At 42.6% G+C, this 21686-nt stretch overlaps 2 protein-coding genes across 3 annotated transcripts in view; both read left to right on the top strand.

Annotated features, from left to right (window-relative positions):
- Positions 1 to 12884, top strand: part of LOC310861630 (acylamino-acid-releasing enzyme-like) — a 33675-nt gene extending 20791 nt beyond the window's left edge. For both annotated transcript variants that reach the window (XM_083769165.1, XM_083769164.1), the window contains exons 15-23: positions 1527 to 1615; positions 3593 to 3731; positions 3901 to 3984; positions 5011 to 5091; positions 6972 to 7060; positions 7510 to 7700; positions 10633 to 10735; positions 10842 to 10948; positions 12514 to 12884. In XM_083769165.1, the coding sequence (XP_083625291.1) occupies positions 1527 to 1615; positions 3593 to 3731; positions 3901 to 3984; positions 5011 to 5091; positions 6972 to 7060; positions 7510 to 7700; positions 10633 to 10735; positions 10842 to 10948; positions 12514 to 12631 (1001 nt within the window). In that variant the 3' untranslated portion in view covers positions 12632 to 12884. The remainder of the gene's footprint in view (positions 1 to 1526; positions 1616 to 3592; positions 3732 to 3900; positions 3985 to 5010; positions 5092 to 6971; positions 7061 to 7509; positions 7701 to 10632; positions 10736 to 10841; positions 10949 to 12513) is intronic.
- Positions 12885 to 14486: 1602 nt separating this feature from the next.
- On the top strand, positions 14487 to 19511 carry tlr9 (toll-like receptor 9). Its single transcript, XM_083770391.1, has 3 exons — positions 14487 to 14588; positions 15226 to 18216; positions 19142 to 19511. The coding sequence occupies exons 2-3, from the start codon at positions 15229 to 15231 to the stop codon at positions 19352 to 19354; spliced, it is 3201 nt and encodes a 1066-aa protein (XP_083626517.1). The 5' UTR covers positions 14487 to 14588; positions 15226 to 15228; the 3' UTR covers positions 19355 to 19511.
- The last annotated feature ends 2175 nt before the right edge of the window (positions 19512 to 21686 follow it).

The following is a 21686-nucleotide window of genomic DNA, read 5'->3' as shown; positions in this document are numbered from 1 at the left end:
GTTACTTGTTCAATATTTGTATCGCCTATGGTTAAGTGTAAAGTTGGTGCAGCTTTTAATGAGTGATTTGAACCCAATACTATACATTTAGTCTTTTCTTTATTCAGAACCAGTTTATTTATTCTCATCCATTTCTCTATTTGTTTTAATTCATAATTTAAAACTCTTGTAAGTTCACTAGATGTGATGGAGGACGTATATATTGTAGAGTCGTCCGCGTACATCGCAACGGTGGCATGTTTTAAAATGAAAGGCAGATCATTCACAAAAATAGAAAATAAAAGCGGACCCAAAGAACTTCCCTGAGGCACACCACAACTCACTGGCTTCAACCCAGAATAACTTCCATTAAAGTATACAGTATATTTCCTGTCAATGAGATAACTTTCAATCCACGCCGTAGCAAGTGCTTCGAATCCATAACATCTCAATGTATTCAGTAAAAGCGTGTGATGTAGAACATCAAATGCTGCACTTAAATCTAACAGTACAGCACCGACTAATCTTTTATCATCTATTTCAGTCATCCAATCGTCTGCCATCTGAGTTAATGCCGTGGTTGTGGAGTGCCCCTTCCTATACATGCTGATATACTGTATTAAGATCATTTTTACAGAAGTATTCTTGAATTTGGTCATACACTATTCTCTCCATATATTTACTCAAGGCTGGTAATAGACTTATTGGTCCGCTGTTTTTACCTGAGAAAGGTTCTTTACTGTTCTTTGGCAATGGAATAATCTTGGCTATTTTCCATTCCTCAGGACATATGCCTTAGTTTAAACTTCTATCTGGTGAAGGTTCGTGAATCGTTTAGACCAAAATGTTGTCACTCGGCTGAATAAACTGCTGCTCTATAACTGACTTATAGAGCTCTTTTATCGCATTCGCATTTGTTTTCAGGCTCTGACACACCTGTGCCTGTAGTTTTGCACAAGGACTTTCATGAAGAAATGAACGAAAAATAAGAAAACAAATACTTAAGAATTCGCTTCTTGCCACGTTGTGAGCTTGTAGATCTGCTATTTTCACTAGTTGGGTCCCGGGGAGACATACAATTTCTCTTTTCAGTGGGCTCATGGGCTAAATCGTTTGGGAACCACTCGTCTAGAGGACAACGGTCTAAAGAGAACTGCAAAGGGAAATATCAGATGTGCCTTCCTTCCGCAGAGTTGCGGTGGAGCCTATAGGCCTGTCACAATTATTACATAATTGTCATAATCACAATTGTTTGAGATAATTGCGATTGTTTTGTCATAATCGTCAATCGTTTCCATGTCATAATGTTCCAATGTTCAATGCCAAAAACACAATGAAATCATTAATCACAATTATTTGTGATAATTAGTCGTCAACTTAAAATTGTAATCGTGACATCCCTGCCACCCCCACACCTCCATCCCCTGCAGCAAATTGAACCCTGTTGTTCACGTTGCGTTGTCATTTATCTGATTCTATCAGTGCAAACTGTGTGGTGTTGTGAGTAGATGGAGAGTCTAATGATGTCCTTGTTGTTTTGCCGACAGAGTCTGACATTGGAAACTGGTGCCTGCTGAACATCCAGAGAGACTTGATGGTGATCAGCTGCTCTTCTCCAAACTGCCCACCCAGCCTGGTAAGGAGCCTTTAGAGTTAAACACATGGCCCACCCAGCCTGGTAAGGAACCTTTAGAGCAGGGGTGCCCACACTTTTTTGACTTGAGGTCTACTTTTAAAATTGCCAGCTCAAGGTGATCTACCAACCAAAAAAATATTATCCCATTGCTTAAAATACTCAAAATAAATTAAGGCATTAGGACTGTTTCAAAATCAATTATATTTATTTACCTTTTCAGTTACCCCACATTGCAAAGAAGAGATTTTTTGTTAAAGTTACTCTTTGTAATAACGTCAATCAATTTCAATTTGTAATAACATATTGCTCATAAAATGTTACAAGTATCACACATAAAAACTTAAAGCATACACAATCACATGAAGGAATAATGCACCACTCAACTCAACCAGAGCAGAACTCCCACCACAGGACTCTGGCAATCAATTAATACAGTTGCAACCACTATATTAATGGAAAGTATTTCATACAATTTAAGTTAAAAAAATCTGAACTATCCCTTTAATCAGATGACTGCTTGCAGCCTTGCACTGAGTGGAGTCCGTCAGCGCTGCGTAATCCGGACAGTCACTGCTGACAGCTAGTCTTAAACAGGCCTCCAAATGATCGTCCGTCAACGTGGAACGAAATTTGGACTTAATTATCTTCATGTGGGAAAACGCTGATTCACATAAATATGTGGAGCCAAATAACGCTGTGAGCGAGGCTGCACAAGTCCTGATGTTTGGATACTTTTCCTCCACGAGTAAGTTCCAAAACTCTCCATCGCGGGCACGCAACTTTAACTGTATGTCAGCCTGCAGTGCCATGATCTCATTCTCCAACGCAGAAGAGTTCATGTTAAAAAGTGTTGCTATTTTCGAGGTAATGGAATCAACATCAGCTTCTGAATGGGAAGCACATGAATGTAGCGATGGGCTTGAGTAAGGCAAACGCAGTTGGACTTGGAATGTGACATCGTGAAAAAATAATCTTCTTCCCACTCTGCATGGAAGTGATATGTTTTAGGCTTCTTTGCCGCGTGCATCTTGCTATATGAACAATGATGGATAGATATCCTTATAATTTGTTTGTTTAACAACAGAACAGACCTGACGTTCCCCACACTTGAAAACAAGGCACTGCATTGTGGGGGGTTTTAAAGCCACCGCCGCCTGCCCGAGGCGAGGATTTTATTTTTTTCATGGCAGGGCCATGCGGTCTACCTGCGCAGCGCTTGCGATCGACTGGTCGACCGCGATCGACGTAATGGGCACCCCTGCTTTAGAGTTAAACACATGGCCCACCCAGCCTGCTGAGGAGTCTTTAGAGTTAAACACATGGCCCACCCAGCCTGCTGAGGAGTCTTTAGAGTTAAACACATGGCCCACCCAGCCTGCTGAGGAGTCTTTAGAGTTAAACACATGGCCCACCCAGCCTGGTAAGGAGCCTTAAGCTTTCATCACAACTTACTCCCATACAATTTTAGACCGGATGGTAAAATCTAGAAAAATAACTCTTATTCCGGTTTGTGGTTTCCATTTTTTGTTTCCTGCCGTTGCTTTGTTTTGGTCCCCCCTGTTTGGGTACTTCTGATTCTGGTTTGTGGTTTCCTGCCTGATGACTAATTATGGGGTGCATAATGCATATGTTTAACCATAGAGTTCCGGCTCTGGAGCGTACAGTATGTGCTCAAGGGAGGGCAAAACTTTCCCGAGATTCCTTGCGAAGCACCGCGGAAGCATGAGCGTGCGTCGCAGAGCGCATGTTCGGGTCTGTAAGTCCCAGAAAATATGCGCTGTGATTGGCCAGTAATCACTTGAGTGGCAGCTTGACGTGCCTTCCACACTTCCAGCGTACTTCTTCCCCAGTGTAAATTCTTCCACCCCTCCTTCAACACACATCGCTCCAACGAACTGCAGCGGCCAATCTATTTTTTAATATCCACGTGTTTAACCACACACTTTATCTGTTGCAATGTCACTTCCTGTTGCCCAGAGGGTGGGCTTCCTGCCACAGAGGGGTTCCCCAGAGGAAGTGGACTGGGTCACGCTGGAGGAGTCTCAGAGCCACTCAGATATCAGCTGGCAGATCCTGACCTTTGACCCTCCCCCAGACCAAGACAACAGCCAATACCGTAAGACAAACCGTAGACATGCACACGTGCTCAGTGCTGTCTAGTGAGATAAGGTGCTAGAAAACACAATTTAACCCATTAAGTGACTTATAACATTACTCTTGTAACCTCTATTCAATGGGGTGTGTGTGTGTGTGTGTGTGTGTGTGTGTGTGTGTTCATTCTCTAGCTGGTCTGGGTTTTGAAGCCTTGCTGGTCAAACCGACCGAGGTGAAGGATGGAGTGAAGCTGCCTCTCATAGTCACCCCTCATGGTGGGTTTCTGTCATATTGTGTCTTTAGTATAATAATAGGGCATAGTAGTGTAATAATGGGGCATAGTAGGCCATTTCGTGGTGGCCCATTTTATGGTCATCATTCCCCAGGAGTCTGGATGACTTGGTCCCAAGCTTACATCCATCCATCTTCAACCGCTTATCTGTAGTCGGGTCGCAGGGTCAACGGCTCCACCAGAGAGCTCCAGACTTCCCTCTCCAGAGCAACATTAGTGACTTCCTCCTGGGGGATTCTGAGATGTTCGAAGGCCAGTGAGTCGATGTGTTTCCTCCAACTGCGCCTTGGTCTGGCCCTGGTCTCCTCCCAGTGGGACGTGCCGCGAGGACCTCCCTAGGGAGACGCCCGAGAGGCATCCTAACCAGATGCCCGAACCACCTAAGCTGGCTCCTTTCCAGGCAAAGAAGCAGCGACTCTACTCTGAGTCTCTCTCGTGTGACTGAACTTCTCACTCTATCTCTAAGGGAGATGCCAGCCACCCGTCGAAGAAAACTCATTTCGGCTGCTTGTATTCGCGACCTTATTCTTTCGGTCATGACGCACACTTCATGACCATAGGTGAGAGTAGAAACGAAGATTGCTCGGTAGACGTAGAGCTCTGCCTTCTGGCTCAACTCTCTTTTCGTCTAAACAGTGCGGTACACTGCAATACCGCCCCTGCCGCTCCGATTCTCTGGCTGATCTCCTTCTCCGTCCTCCCCTCACTCGTGAACAAGAACCTGAGATACTTAAACTAAATTTTTGGAAATCTCTATGGGATATAAATAAAAAAATAATTTATTTTGTAAAATGTCGTTTTTGTGGTTCGATGATTATGAAAGACGTAGAATAATCTTTTTTTTGCAGATTTCATACAGTATGTAAGGCTTAGGGGGGAAAAAAGAATATTCTGTATGTTTTAATTACCTGCAATGATTTACGTGTGGTATCCTGTAAGTCCATGTGGGCTGGGCATCTTTGGTGCATGACACAGAAATAAATAATCCATCTATCTATCTGTACCGTAGGTGGTCCCCATTCTGTGATCGTAGCAGACTGGATCCTGTCCTCCTCTGTGCTGTGTAGGATGGGCTTCGCTATATTAATGGGTGAGTAATAATAGGCCTGTCACAAATGTCTCTAGAAAATGAAGAAAAAGCCTGCACACTCATAGCCACGTTGCAGAAAATGTATTAAAAAGATTAAACCAACGTTTCGACCTGTAAGGTCTTCTTCAGGGAGAGAAGACCATTCCCTGAAGAAGACCTTACAGGTCGAAATGTTCATTTCATTTTCTGCATCGTGGGTGTGCTTTTTCTTCATTTTCTATATTTTGCCCAAAGCACCTCACCAATACTGGTGTGCGCCCTTCTCCTGTTTGTCTACAAATATCATCTCTGTCATATGTCCCAAAACTGCTACGTGTCAGGATTCTAATTCAAAAGCATCAAAAGTAGTAGCTCTGCAAGCATGGAACGTGTCTCTTGATGCTGCCTTTCGTAGGGCATTAATTTACGAAAAAACACAAGTTTAGAATATGGATATAAAAGATTTCTGCCCGGCAGCAATGATATACCTCTATTACATGTTCAATGTCATCAACACAATTTATCGTCAACTAAAATGTAATTATCACGACAGTCCTGAAGGCCAATACACAGCCCCTTGCCCCCTTCCGAACTAGTTGGAAGAGTCAGGGCATTTTGGTGGTGCACGACTTCCCATGTAAAATATCTTAGATTGCATTTCTGAAGCTCTGAAGAATTAAGTCAATTTGTAGTTCTTTGTAGTCCTTTTCTGAAGAAAAGTTGGGACTTCAGAAGGAGTATGCATTGCTCAAATACAGTGATGTGTATATCAATATATATATTGTATATCTCTGAAGGAGTATACTGTAAGTTGAAGATTCCTTGTAAGCTGCTTGCCAGGTGTGAAAGTTGGCCTCTCTGACAGCCGGGGGACTTTCATCCATTGACATACAGAGTACAGACACAGTACCATAATAGGATCAGATTGTGTTTAAGTGGATGAGCAAGGCTCACACTCTCGGTCTGCAGTGAGCTGTGGCACTAAGATGTTGGAGGAGTGAACCTGCTGCTGTTTGCTTTCAGCTGAACCCATTAAGACGAATGATATTATTTTATCATATGTTGCATTGAGAAGACACTAGGAGCAGATGGCAGTGGCATCCAAACCTTAGTCATGATCTTTTGATAAAAGAGGCTTTAGGGGGCGTGGTGGCGTTTGAGAAAGAATCATTGACCTATTGAAAAGTCTGCAGTTTTTCATTGTGTTGGGTGACTATGTTGTTTCAGTGAACTATCAGGGCTCCATCGGTTATGACTGTACTGTATGTGTTTCAGTGAACTATCAGGGCTCCATCGGTTATGACTGTACTGTATGTGTTTCAGTGAACTATCAGGGCCCCATCGGTTATGACTGTACTTACTGTATGTGTTTCAGTGAACTATCAGGGCTCCATCGGTTATGACTGTACTTACTGTATGTGTTTCAGTGAACTATCAGGGCTCCATCGGTTATGACTGTACTTACTGTATGTGTTTCAGTGAACTATCAGGGCCTTATCGGTTATGACTGTACTTACTGTATGTGTTTCAGTGAACTATCAGGGCCTTATCGGTTACGGCTGTACTTACTGTATGTGTTTCAGTGAACTATCAGGGCCCCATCGGTTATGACTGTACTTACTGTATGTGTTTCAGTGAACTATCAGGGCCTTATCGGTTATGGCTGTACTTACTGTATGTGTTTCAGTGAACTATCAGGGCCTTATCGGTTATGACTGTACTTACTGTATGTGTTTCAGTGAACTATCAGGGCCTTATCGGTTATGACTGTACTTACTGTATGTGTTTCAGTGAACTATCAGGGCCTTATCGGTTATGACTGTACTTACTGTATGTGTTTCAGTTTCAGTGAACTATCAGGGCTCCATCGGTTATGACTGTACTTACTGTATGTGTTTCAGTGAACTATCGAGGCTCCATCGGTTATGGTCAGGACAGCATCCTCTCCCTGCCTGGCAACGTGGGCACACAGGATGTCCAGGATGTTCAGGTGACAACATGACAAATGCATTACACTGACATGATTATGATGATAGCCTTATTCATGCCAGGTCAGTGTTATTTGGTTTTTCTAAAAGGAAAATCAATAGATAATGTTATGAATTTAGCTAAATCTGATGTATATACAGTAGAATTATATCTACACCGTACATAAGAAAGAAAGAAGTAAATCAAGTTTCATTCAATGAAGTATACTATACATTACAGATTATACTGTGTGTCATCATAATAATATCCGGGGAGAACCAGGAAAGTCCTTTTAGATTTTAGCGTTGGCTATTCAAAAATGGTAGATATACAAGCTCACAGCAACTTCATGCCACGAGCTTGTACATCTGCCATAAATTTGTATACGTTTTTTATTTTTTTAAATACATTTGAGAACTACTGATTTTGAAGGATGGACTAAGATCCTTTCTTCCTTCCTCGTGTCACCAGTTTGCCGTAGAGAGTGTTCTGAGAGGTGGGGGATTTGACGAACAGAAGGTTGCAGTGTCTGGGGGTTCCCACGGTGGTTTCCTGGCCTGTCATCTGATTGGCCAGTACCCAGGCTTCTATAAGGCGTGTGTGTCGCGCAACCCTGTCACCAACCTGGCCTCCATGATCGGCAGCACAGACATCCCAGACTGGTGCGTGCCTGCCACACACACACACACACACACACACACACACATATATACTCGGGCCTCATACACACATATCAAATGAACATTCTGTGTTCCGTCTGTGTTTCATGGCCGCCTAAATGCTTTTCCAATGGATGTCGCATGGTTTGACCAAACATTTGTTTGATTTCCCCCCTCCCCCAATCAAACATAGGTGTTTGGTCAAACCACGTGACCTCCATCTAAGTAGTGAAAATTGAAGATCTATAATAGCAGCGTGAAGATCTGCTGTTTTCACTAGTTTGGGTTCCAGACAAACGTCCAATTTCCCTTTTTTGGAGCAAAAAGGTTTGGGAACCACTGCTTGTTGATCAACACTTTAGGATATAATCACACACATTTTATGAATATCACACATAACATTTTGCCTAATCTTAACTCTAACCCCAACCAGTATATTTCCCTAACATTAAGGCAAACCTTTTTCTAAGCAGGAAAATTATCCTTACGTCTGTTTCTCAAATTATGCTATACATTTGGTCCTTAAGGGCTGACATTCTCCTCTGATGGGAGAATGGTGGGTGGGTGAAAGGCAACTAGAAGATGGCTTTCTGCTTCCCTGTAGGTAGGGGAATCAGCTCTTCAATAATGCAGACGTTAGGCACATGGCACAAACGGACGCTTTGTGCGCAAAAGTCAGAGCCATTCATCACTTAACCTTTCTGTGCACGGTAGGGACGCTGGAGAGACGGGGGCTGAAATTACCTCAAAGGGCACTTTTGGCAAGAAGAAAAAAATAGCGGATCTACAAGCTCACAACGCGTTAAAGGCTTGCAGATCAGCTATTTTCATTTTGGGGCGTGACCCTGCACTCAAATCTATCTATAAATGCACCAAGTCTCTGTATGCCTGTACGTCTGTAGCCTGGGGTCCACCTATGCTTTCTATGGCATAGGCAGCTCCCGGCCGGATCCGCCGTGAGAATCTAGACACAGCTGCGCGACATGAGACTGATTAATTAGAGCGACAGAGAGAGAGAGAGAGAGGAGTGTGTGTGTGACTGTGGTACGGATACAGCAATCTCCATATATGGGCATAAAAGGACACAGAGCTGGGTGGAGTGCCGGGAGTGGGTACTCTGACATGGGTACAACGGGTATTGCATAGCTGGGTGGGGCATGGATCTCTAAGTCGTTACCGACTCAGTGCTCTACAGCTGGGCACCAGTCTAACTGTAGGCTTTATATAGGGTTGCCAACCGTCCCGTAAAATACGGGTTTGTATCGTATTTGACAGCTAAAAGACCTGTCCCGTAATGAACCGATACGGGACGCACTTAATCCCGTATTTTGGGGTCGTGGAAAAATGACAGCGCGTTATGGTGATTCTCAGTCACTCGCTCCCATTCAGACACACAGAAGAAGGGGCAGCGATTCTAAGCTATAGGAAATGGAAAGCAAGACAATGAAACCTGGTGTCTGGAAGGGCGCTAGGCTCAGCTAGTCAGCTCATTGGTCAGTACTCTTCATATGCACGCAGCAGGCCAGCAGCAGAGCCAATCACTGATGTTAAACAGCATGCTGCTGGTATGGGGCGCGTTCGGAAATACCGCACCGGAGCGCACTCGACTATTAGATTGCATTGCACAGTGCGCTCAGTGCGCTATTTCCGAACGCGCCCATGGTGAAAACCATAAAAAAAAATTGAAGCAGAGGAGAAGCCACGGAGCCCTGAGTCAGTTCCTTGTTCCTCAAACAACTCTAGAGGCTAACATGGTATGTCTTGTCTTGTCAGTCAAATAAGCATGTTGATTTTGTTGCTTGCATAAATATGAATTTAAAGTAGCCTAAACGGAAGAGTGGGTAGTGGGTACTAATATTGAACAGCACCTGACTGACCCGAGAATAATAAGGTCAACTCAAGTTTATGATTTGAATATTTCATGGCTTAATAATTTGTATGCTGTAAATCTGTAAAAAAAAATACAGTACATTTCAAGCACAACTCAATACAAAACAAAAAAAGAGGTTCCACCGTTTTCGATTCATCATAACATTTAGAGATGTACAGTCCACTATATACAAGTGATATTTAAACACTTCTCTATAGCCAAAAAAAGGAAATCATCATAAAGGATGTAAAAATGACAGTTGGTAGGGCGTTCCACATTTTTGTGGCATAAGAGCGAAATTTATTTGCACATGGTTTGTTGAACTACCTGGTGTTGTGGGTGTGGACTTTGTTTACATTAAGGAAGTATTTAGACAGGTACATGGGTATCTTTGGGAAGTCTATAGAGCCTTGTTCTAAGGGCCTTTGCAATATGTTAGGAGCCATTGAGCCTTGTTCTACAAGGGCCTTTGCAATATGTTGAGCCTTGTTCTAAGGGCCTTTGCAATATGTTAGGAGCCATTGAATTGATTGTATTTAGGGGGCACGGTGGCATAGTCGGTAATGCTGCCTCACAGCTAGAAGGTCCTGGGTTTGATTCCCTGTTGGCACTGGGGGCGTGTTCCCTCCTCCTTTTTTTGTATTCATTGTATTGATTGTATCTTATTGATTTATATGTATTTTATTTGATTGTATTTTTATTTTTATTTGTTAATTTGCACATTTTGACAAAATAAAAAATTAAATGATAATCTGTTTCTCATGTAGTCTTAGTCTATACCCTAACCATAACCGCATGCTTTGGGGGTTTGACTCGAAATTTAGACGTGAAATTGGGGGGGTTTGCCTGGAAATGACCCAATTTTTCTATTTGATTTTCAAATAAGGGACACCAATTTTTAATAAGGGACACCAAAAAATTCCGGCGTGCGGCTGTGCCGCGCGCCTGGCGCAACGGACACGCGGCTTTGCCGCGTGCCCGGGTAATGTCCCTTATCTGAAAATATGATAGTTGGCAACCCTAGCTTTATACACAACCACTACCTTTTGACTGTGTTTTGTCCAGGTGTATGGTGGAAGCTGGGTATGAATACACCACCGGCTGCCTTCCGACGCCTGCCGTTTGGGAACAGATGCTGCACAAATCTCCCATTAGACACATCGCGCAGGTTTGTGTGGATTCGTGTTCATGACGTCCGTCTGATATACAGTATGTCTGATATACAGTATGTCCGTCAGTAGCAATATCTCTCTCTCTCAATCTCCGTTTCCCAGGTGAAGACTCCAGTGCTGCTCATGTTGGGGGAAGATGACAAGCGTGTGCCCAACAAGCAGGGCATGGAGTACTACAGAGCTCTGAAAGCACTGCAGGTGCCCGTGCGGTGAGTGGCAAATTGGCTGTGTTGACTATAGGTCCGTAGCCTCGGGGACTGCAGCCGCTTTGTTTTCAAACGGGGGGGAAAAAAGCGTGAAAGCGAGTGAATCTTGTATTTCGTTAAAATAGTGCAGAGGAGCGTCGTCGCCAAATGTGGTGAGGTGTGGTGTTCTTGGCTGTGTGGTGGACCTTCAAAACATTACCGCAGTGGGTGGGGAGGCGGCCACATAGGTTTGTGAACGAATAGGAAGTCGGCGTCGGTTTCCAGCGCTAGTTGGATCCGCCCCTCTATGCCCAGAAAAGCACAGGGCTCTTTCAGGCTAATGGGTCAGTGGTTCTCAAAGTTAGGATTGATATTTTGAATTGACTATATCATAAATGTAATCAATTATTACATAACTGAGAAATGCAGAGGAAAATTCTATACTCTAAATACATACTTATTCCTTTTCAAGCTGGCTTCCCGGTAAGAAGAAAAAAGGTTTTTCTTCTTTCTAATTTTTTATTCGGCCCAAAATAATTGTGTATATTGTCATGATTTGCCAGGAGCCGAGTTGGCTTTGTCTGAGACTTTAAATAAATACTTTTTGAAACATCTATGGGAAATTCTCGTCATTCTGCTAGGGGGTGCTCTATCGCCAGCATGTAGATTGTATTTTCACTGTAAATGCAGGTGTGCTTTGAGATTTAAGGTGTGAAAATGCGCACAGAGAAAATAAGTACTGCCGAAGCAGACAAGCACTCCAGGACAAGACAAGCACTCCAGGTTAGAACAAAATCCTTCTAGGTGCAAGGCTCGAAAATACAGGATGAAATGAAGAAAATGCCAGCACTCATTATATGTCCTTTTCACATGATTTTTCTTACCTCTGAGAGTGGACAACGTACGCGTTTCGGCCTGTTTGGCCTTCCTCAGCTTGTGACAAGACAACAGGAAGTGTGGTATTTATGTATGAGATACCATCAAATGTAATTGAACACAGGTGTCGACTGTTATCATTTTACACAGTATCAATAAAAAAACTATTTATGGTACCAAAACAGGATAACAATCATGTGAGCACAAATAAATAAGTAAATAGCTCATTGCAATGTATTCATATTTTACTATCCTACTGAATATGGGGCTGTAAAAAATGCTCACCGGGAGGGCACTCGCGTATTAGTTTGTTTTGCACAGTGCTATATCCGAACGCACCCTTAGACCCTTAAGGCTTTGAGCACAGACATGTGGGTGGGCACAAGTTGCACAACCACTGTTGTAGATTGTGTAAAGTGTAATGCAGGGATTCTCAAAAGTAGGTTCTGGGGACGCCCCCCTGGGTCCTTGAGGTGGTTCTAGGGGTTTCCCAGGACATTTGGAGAATTATTTAGACATTTTTAATTTTCGTCTCTTCAATCGAGCATCCCTGGCACAAAATCTTTTCAGACGGGGCTCCGTGGCCAAATATGTATCAATTTCCTGCGTCCTTGACGTGAAAACGTTTGAGAACCACTGGATGGTAACTGGGCCTTTCTCCTTGTTGTCTTTGTGTTTCCTTATGCCATGCTGTGATGTGCGGTGCTGTGCAGGCTGCTGTGGTACCCAGGGAACAACCACTCCCTGTCCAAGGTGGATGCCGAGTCAGATGGCTTCATGAACATCGCTCTGTGGATGACTCAGCACCTGTGTCACCCTGATACATGCTAGCGTGCTAAAGCAGCCCGTTGATATAGCGGGGTTGCCATGTGAGAGACCTATTGTTTGCCCAGTGTGCGTGACGTTCAAGCCAAAGCCACAAAGTTAATCACAAAACGCACTAACTGTTTAAACCTGTTCAAACCAATATACTTCTTCTTTCCTACAAAATAGTTTTTCTATACTTGCCTTCATTATTACCCTGACAGTAATGCACAAGGTATTGGTTTCAATACAATTCATTGAATAAACTACTGTATGTTCTACTAAAGTACCAGTGTCATGTTTGGCCATACTCCCCGCCATGTTCTCTATTCATTCATTTTGCGTGAGTGAGTAGCACACAAATAACATTGGTTTTCAAAATGCATCATTGAAACAGTTTCAATGAGTTGGGTGCTGTGTAGTGAGAGATATTGATTTGGTATATAAATTTAAAAAGCATGTCGGGATGGGGTCAAGGGTGCAAGCACAAGATTTTAAACCAGTTACCACTTTTCTAAGAATGTCTGTACCGCCCAGACTGCAATGGTCTAATGTTCAGCAATGTGCAGGAGTCAACTGAGAATTTGTGTTTTGTTTACTGACCTTGTTTATGCTCATTCTTATGGTAGTAATCTTATCCCTGAAGTATGACGAAAATTCATTGCATTTGGTCTGATAACACATTTCTAGGACTTGCGGGATAGGGATTTATCAGGGTGTCAATTGTGGAAAAAAGTATTTTTGGATTCTCATGATTTTTCTGAAAGTCAGAATTGAGCTTTTCTGGTTTTGTTGCTCTTATGTCATAGTGAACTTGTGGTTTTGATTTTCTCCCATCTGCATTCTGCTTTAGTCTGGCAGGTGCATTGGAGTCTAGTTGATCTTAGTTCAACAGAATAGTCTTCTCATCAGGAGTAAGGTAACGCTTATTCGTTTTGGCATAGAGACACTAGTAGCACACTGAATTCAGATCAGTGCAACATTCATAACTGGTAAAATATTAATGTTAAGCCCATGTGTTATAACCAGGTCTAATGTGTGGCCACGGTCACATGTTGAGTGAAACCCAAATCGGTCAGCAAGAAAATACAATATTTTGCCCTTCTGTCAGCCTCATTATCAACATACAAGTTATAATTATCAATCAATTACCATTATTGTACAATCTGTGTTTAAATGATGGCTAAAAGTACTGAGAATTATTCTGTAAAAACTCTTGGGCATTGCTTTGGTGGATTATTGTTCAAACAAGAGAATGGTAGTTCAATATAGAAGAATGATATTCAAAAGTTAAAATCATCAAAAAGAGATATACAGTATTGAGTATGGAGGCTGTCCCTCCCACCCCTCTTCCCCTCGTGTCTGATAGAGTTGCTAAAATCATCATGGGGGAATGCTTCAAACGTTGTTTTTTAACCAGGTTGGAGTGGTTGGACCACATTCCCCGGTGGATGTCTCAGACTTGGGAGGAGTCGTATCATCCGATGGCAGAGGACCCATAGAGCAAAGCTCAGACGCTCATAGGACAGCGTTCTTTTCGCCTGGGTTGTGTAGTGATTGTCGAGAACTCGGTGACAAAGCTCAGATTTCAACTGAGAAGAGATGATGTCCTTCAGCTTCGAAAAGGTATGGTTGCAAGAATCGCACACAGCTGTCATGTTGCCACTGTAGTGTGGGCGATTATATAATAGTCCACCAAGTTCTCATTTACTGACATCCAAAAACATAGACGCTATATAAGGATTTAAAGCAGTGGTCTGGTAACTTCTACAGAACTGGGTTTCATTAGTAATCACACGACCAGCATCTGGTGAGTGTATGATGTAATAGTTTCACTTCTCCATGCACATATTGTGCCCACTCCTTTTAGTTATTCAGCAGACTAGAATCTTACTGCTTAACACAGTCTGCCCTCAACTGGATTACTGCAACGTTTCTGCTGGCTCCTCAATACGGTTCTGGAAGATAAGTCCGACCTCCTAAAGTAAGCACAATAGTATGGCATTCTATCTTTTATGTCGCTAATCATCTCTTGCACTGGGTGAAAGAATGATGAATGGGCACATATGGGTGTGTTACTGTGTTCCTGTCGGAAGAAGGCTACTGAGAAAGGTGTATCTACATTTTGAAATGCAGTGATTTACTGTATGCCTTGATTTGACTTTTTAAGATTATTTTTGGCTTTTCTGCCTTAATTGATAGTATCAAGTGGAGATTGACAGGAAAGCGGGAGAGTGAAGGGGAGAGACATGCAGCAAGAGTCATCATGAACGGGACTCGAACACGTGGCTTTGGACCACTTGGCCAGCAGGTGCCCCTTGATTTGACTTTTGAGTACACAATTGTAATCAGTCCAGTCATTAATATTGAATTCATTTACCTCATTTACTGGGATTTTTTTTAATGCAACATTCTTGTATTTCAAGATGTGTATTAAAAGCTCATTGCGTAAAAACGTTTAAATTAGTCAAGAATGATTTACTGGCAAGTCTGTGAAGATATATTGTTCCATGTAGACATTTAGGGTGATATCTAAAAAATGTAATGCTTATTGTGCTGACGATACAATAAGAAGAATCATAAAGTGCATTATACTAATACACGTTACTTATTTGTTTCAGATCATGTGGCAAAATCTCATATTCATACTTTGTCAACTGCCATCATTTGTGGGAGCAAGGATTCCCATCTTTTTCCCTTGTGACGTTGATGCTAACTTGACTACAGTAGACTGCTCGCACCGTCCTCTCATTTACATACCTCACATAAGGTCTAACACTGTCGTGTCATTGGACTTAAGTCAGTCCAAGATCACTAAAGTTGGTCGGAATGCTTTCCCAGGTGTCCCAAACCTTGAAACCCTGAAACTAATGTGGAACTGCTTGCCAGTTAGTATGCAAGCTTCGGACAAAAGACCTTGCACAATGGACATCCACAGCGATGCCTTCAAGGGCCTGGACAAGCTTGAGTCTCTCAACCTGTCGGGAAACGGCCTCACATCTCTGCCCTGGCTGCCTGGAAGCCTCAGAACTTTGGATCTGGAGAAAAACCACATCTTCAATATAGAACTCCCTTTAAACACTCCACATCTGCAGCAGCTCTTTCTTACCATGAACTGCTTTTATGGAAACCCTTGCAATCATTCTTTTCACATCCACGAGGATGTTTTTCGGGAGCTTACTGAACTCCAAACTCTTACTCTAGGGTACAACAATTTGACATCGGTCCCTAAAGGGCTACCACCATCACTGAAGAAACTGGATTTACGAGAGAATACCATCACTGAGATCGTGGAATATGCGTTTGCCAACCTCATCTGTCTCGAATCTCTAAATTTAGAATGGAATTGCCAGCGTTGTGACCATGCAGCTAGGATGTGCATTCCCTGCCCGAACAATGACCCCCTCCAACTCAACAGAAACTCTCTCAATATTCCAAACAGCTCTATTGAATTCCTAAGTTTGAGAGGAAACTCACTGAAAACATTTCCAGAGGGCCTCTTCGAACCTTTGAAAAGGTTAAAAAGATTAGACCTCTCTGACAACTTCCTAATTGATGCCATCGGAAATGGCACATTCTTCTCTGAGCTCAAGAACCTGACTTGGATTAGCCTTATCTACAACTATAAACCATTTAAAACACTACGAGAACTAACATTATCACAACATCTTGGAAACTTCTCTAAGCTTGAAACTCTCCTCCTCAGTGGGAACTTTTTCCTCACACTTTCAAGTCAAAGCCTGGAAGTTCTGTCCAAGCTTCAACACCTAAAGTCACTGGAGTTGCGAATGAACTTCATCAACTCCATTAACATGAGTGCTTTGAGACGGCTGCCTGCACTTAAGAAAGTTGACGTCTCCCAGAACATACTGACCTTCCTCCCGTTTCATTCCTGTCCATCCTCTAAATGTCCGTCACAGCAGAGCTCTCAAAATCAGAATCTGCATACCTTCCATGACTTCACTGACCCTCCCCTAATAGTTTTAGATAGAAAGGACGCCACAAGTGACATGTGGGAACTGACTGAAACTAATGCACAGTGTAACAGTGACAGTGTGTTAAATAAAACAATATGGGACTTCAAATATTGTTTCTGCTATAATTTGACATATTATGACCTCTCTCAAAATGACATTCTTTCCCTTAACGAAGCTGTATTTGTGGGTATGGAAAATGCTGTTTGTTTAGATCTGTCCTACAATTACATGAGCCAAGCGTTGCGGAACGGAGCATTTAGTAACATGAAAAACTTGGTGTATCTTAATATGGCCTATAATAGAATCGACCTTTACTACCATGATGCTTTCACTGAGCTTCAAAGTACTCTGAAAGTACTGGACCTCAGTAACAATGACTTCCATTTCCAATTGATGGGCATGGGTCACAGCTTTGAGTTCCTCAAAAATCTCTCTCACTTGGAAGTCCTAAGCCTGGCAAACAATGGCATTGGAGTAAGAATAAGTCCAAATTTAAGCAGCGACTCTCTTAAGTACCTCTACTTCTCCGGTAATAAGCTCAACCTCATGTGGGCCCCTGACAATAGCAAACAGTACATTCATTTTTTCCAAAACCTTGTTAGCTTAATCTACCTGGACATCTCTCAGAATGAGATTAGCGCCATCTCAAAGGTGTTCTGTAACCTACCGAAAAGCATTCAGACACTCAGCATTAGTGACAACAAATTGAGCGATTTCCCCTGGCAGGGGGCGCAGGGCATTGTGTTACTGAGCAACCTGCGCCACCTCAACCTCAGTGGAAACTACCTTGGTTATTTGCCTAATACGGCCATAAAATTTGGTAAAGATTTTACTCTCCTGGACCTCAGTCACAATTATATTACCACTCTCCCCGATCACTTCTTCAGCCAGGCCAAAGCCCTGGATTCTCTCTACATCAGCCACAACCGTATCAAACAGCTGGACCAGCAGCTGCTTCCCACCTTGCTGAGGAACGGCAGTGCCCTTCACAAACTGGCCCTGCACGCCAACATGTTTGAATGTAACTGTGACGCTTCCGGGTTGGCAGACTTCTTGTGGTCCAGTCCCGTGGACATTCCCTATCTCACTACGAAAGTCCTCTGCGAGTTCCCAGAATCCCTGCAGGGAAGCAGCGTCCTGTCCACCGACCACCGCTCCTGCCAAGAGATATACGGCAGCATCGCCTTCCTCTTCACTTCCTTCTTGGCCACGGCATGTACGGTTTTCCCCCTGCTGAAGCACCTCTACGGCTGGGATCTGTGGTATAGCCTGCAGGTGCTGTGGGCGGGATATAAAGGCTACTCCCAGCTGCCCGGAAGTGACCTCCAGAAACAATACGACGCCTTCATTGTGTTTGACACAGAGAACGCTGCTGTGAGGGACTGGGTTTATAACGAGCTAATCGTCCAAATGGAGACTGCAGGTCATAGGAGATTCTGCTTGTGTCTGGAAGAGAGGGACTGGATACCCGGGGTTTCCCGTATTGATAACCTTCACAGTGCCGTGAATAGCAGCGTGAAGACGGTGTTTGTGCTTTCCAAAGGAGGGAGTAATGCGCATGGTGGCGGTGAAGCAGTGAATGGTGTGATACGCCAGGCTTTCTTCATGGTCCAGCAGAGGCTTCTGGACGAGAAGGTTTGTAAGAAAGAAACTTTGCCATTATTGTATTTCTGGTGGCTCTCAAAGTGTGGTTCCAGGGAACCCCACGGGTCATTGAGGGGTTTCCAGGGGGTCCCCCCAGCAAAATTATTTATAGGGGCATTTCACTTTAAAACACTTCTGGATTCATTTTGATTTGGTATATTATGGCTTTTGTGTGCACTCCATACAGTTTTTTAATTTCTTCATTCAATATTTAGATGTTTATATTAAATTGTAAATTGAAAACCCTGCTTCTGGTGACTGGCATTGTCCTTAAAATAAAAGTAATTTAAGACACACATTACAAGGATATCAGTCACCAGAATCAGGGACATGTGTTTTCAATTGATTCATATAGGTGGAGGGCGTGGCTGATAAAATTGCTATAAATTGTCTACACAAGTAGACATTAAAGTGATCCCAGAAGTTTTAAAGTAAAATACCCATTTTAATATTGCATTAAAATCACTTTGACCATTTATAGCCTATCTATAAGCTTACAACATTGTGAGCTTGTTTCTTCTTGTCCCTAGCAAAACATGTTTTGAGTGTGCACACCGCGCCAATCACATGGCCGTGTCTGTCCCTGATGTATGTTTGGGGTATGAACAGCTGCAATACTGCTGGGTGACCTAAAGTGGCAATGTTGAGCAGCTTAAAATACACACACACACACACACACACACACTGCACCGCCTAGTTAGCATGGGTGCAATTTTTTTGTACCAGCAGGGGGAGCTGTGGCACCACTCACTTCAGACTGGTCTGATTTATATATTATATATATATTATCATCTCTCTATTAGGCGTCCTTAAGATGAAAATGGTTGAGAACCAGTGCTTTATTCATTAAATATTTCAGTAAATTCACCTTTGCTCAGTAAATTGATGGCCGCATATACTTTTTTTTTTAAACAAGATGGACGTGGCAGTGCTGGTTCTGCTGGACGAGACCTTTCCCAAGATGAAGTACCTTCAACTGAGGAAGCGGCTGTGCAGAAAGTCTGTGCTGTCTTGGCCCAGAAACCCCAGGGCCCATCCTCTATTCTGGACCAGGATGAGAATGGCCCTGTCGTTGGATAACCTGCGATTCTATGACAGCAAGATGAGTGAAAGTTTCATACATCCCTGACATCTAAAAGTGGACGATTTCGATTCATAGATGATTTTAAGATTAATCTAATTTTACTGTCTCTTTATGACAAATTTGGAATTCTGTCAAATATTTCATTTTAGTTTATTTTTTTTCCTTTTATATACCTGATTGTTTATGGAATCACGGCACCCCATCTTTAATAAATAGATTAATACATTGACCCAACAACAAAACAACGCATTTCCTTGCTTGTGGTAATGAAAGTGTTCCATAAGCATTGCGCTGGCCATCCGCCCTGCACGCCCAGAGAAGCGCAACATGGTCACATCGGAAAGCAAGGAATTGTTGATGAAATAGAATCGCTTCAAATGTTATCAAAAACATTCTTGAGAGCAATGTTTAGTTGTAAATGACATTGTGTGTTTGTTTACATGGCTGTTATGTTGGATACGGCATAAGATTAAAGCCACGCAGTCTGTTAGCATCAGTCATTATTCAGAAATAACACACATTGCCGCCACAACACATTGACCAATCAGAATCAAGCATTCAACCAAGCCGTGTAATAATTAAATGTAAATGTTTACCGGATAAGCAATTTAAAGCATTTTACAATTCTGTATACTGTAAGCCTATTCCTAATTAATTAGAATAATTCAATGTTATACGAGTGACACAGGTTGAAATTATATATATATATATATATATATATAAACCTCTATTATTGCTTATACGCACAGTGGCAGACTGTCTGAGTGGCAGCTGCAACAACATTTTAATGTGAAAGAAAACAAGTTTCATGCATCTTGTGTGCAACACACATACAGTTGTCAGTTGTGATATATAATCATGGTGAAATTGTTCCAAACACTGCTTAACATTATAATTGTTTTATTATGTGACTCGGGTCTAAACTTTAAAAATGTCACCTGTTTAATAAAACACATAGGGAACTATTAGCTGTTTAACAATTATTTCACAAAAGTGTCACTGTTGTGTTGACTGTTGAACACACATCTATGCCTGAGACAGTACTGCTGGCCCTCTAAACCAGGCTGAGAGGTATTCTGTTCACAACTTGATACTGTACTTTTACTTAGGCCTAAGTAAAAAAAGATTATGGAAGAAGGGCACTTCTTCCATCAGTGCCCTTCAGTGGCTCCCTGTTAAGGCTCACTCAGACATCAAGGTCCTCTGGCTGGCCAATAAATCACTGCGTGGGGCAGCTCCACCGTATCAGACTTCATCATGCCTTACACTCCCTCGCACAAGACGCCGTCTAGCTCATTGTCCCTTCCCAGAATTAATAAAAAATGTATCTGACAGCAGGGCGTTGTCTAACCGCACTCGCGGCGCTCCCTATACCTTACCTGCCTTAACTGCCCAGTTCAGTACGAGACGCCAGGCCTATTGATGTTTTTTTCTCTCTCCTGCATATTAAGACTACCGGTAATCATAATTTTGTCAGACTTTGTGCCCTATGATTTTTATAATTGATCGATTTGATTAATTAATGCCATTATCAGTGTTGTTGCGTATTGTATTTGAACTCGCAGTAAAGTGTATCAAGACACTTGCTTCATAAATGAAACTGCAGTTAAACCTTGACCAACCATGCTGCTTCCCTGAACTGTGTACTCCACTTCAACGAGCCTGAAGGACAGCTGGCTGGCTGGCCCAGTGGCTTGACACTCTCCAGGGGTACGTATGACCTTGAGATGCATCATAGAACAGGCAGACTAAACACACACAGACAGACAGACAGACAGACACCGACACACACAAGCACGTTCTCCGGGCAGGTATAGTGCATCCGGAAATATTCACACTCCTTCAGTTTTACCACATTTTGGAGCTGACCTGTTCTGACATTCAATATGTTGATCTGACCTCATCAAACCCTGTACATTCAAGACACATTACAGCAAACGATAAGTCAAATATTAAAAACCTCGAAACCTGTCTAACTGAGTTTAAGAATTGAAGGAACATAAACTTCCTGCTCCTAAATTCTAAAACTATAAACCTTGATTGCTGCCAAATTACCCACAAACCAACAGTCAGTCATTTTTTATTCATCCCTATCCTTTGTACCCCACATTAAAAGCATTACAAAATCTGCCTTCTTCCATCTACGCAACCTATAGCCAGAATCCGTCCAACACTATCACTTCCCGATGCTGAAACCCTGGTCCACGCTTTCATCACCTCAAGAATAGATTACTGCAATGCTCTCTTTTCCGGTCTACCATCAACAGCAACAAATGGCCTTAGACTAGTTAAAAAACCAGCAGCTAGAGTTGCCCATACAGGCCAGAGCCGATTTCAAGGTGTTCCTTCTGACATTTAAAGCTCCACACTGTATGTC

Source organism: Protomyctophum parallelum (assembly GCF_964188405.1).
Source record: "Protomyctophum parallelum genome assembly, chromosome: 7".
Classification (NCBI taxonomy): domain Eukaryota; kingdom Metazoa; phylum Chordata; class Actinopteri; order Myctophiformes; family Myctophidae; genus Protomyctophum; species Protomyctophum parallelum.
The sequence above is the reverse complement of the archived record's forward strand: the minus strand, read 5'-3'. Positions and strand labels throughout refer to the sequence as shown.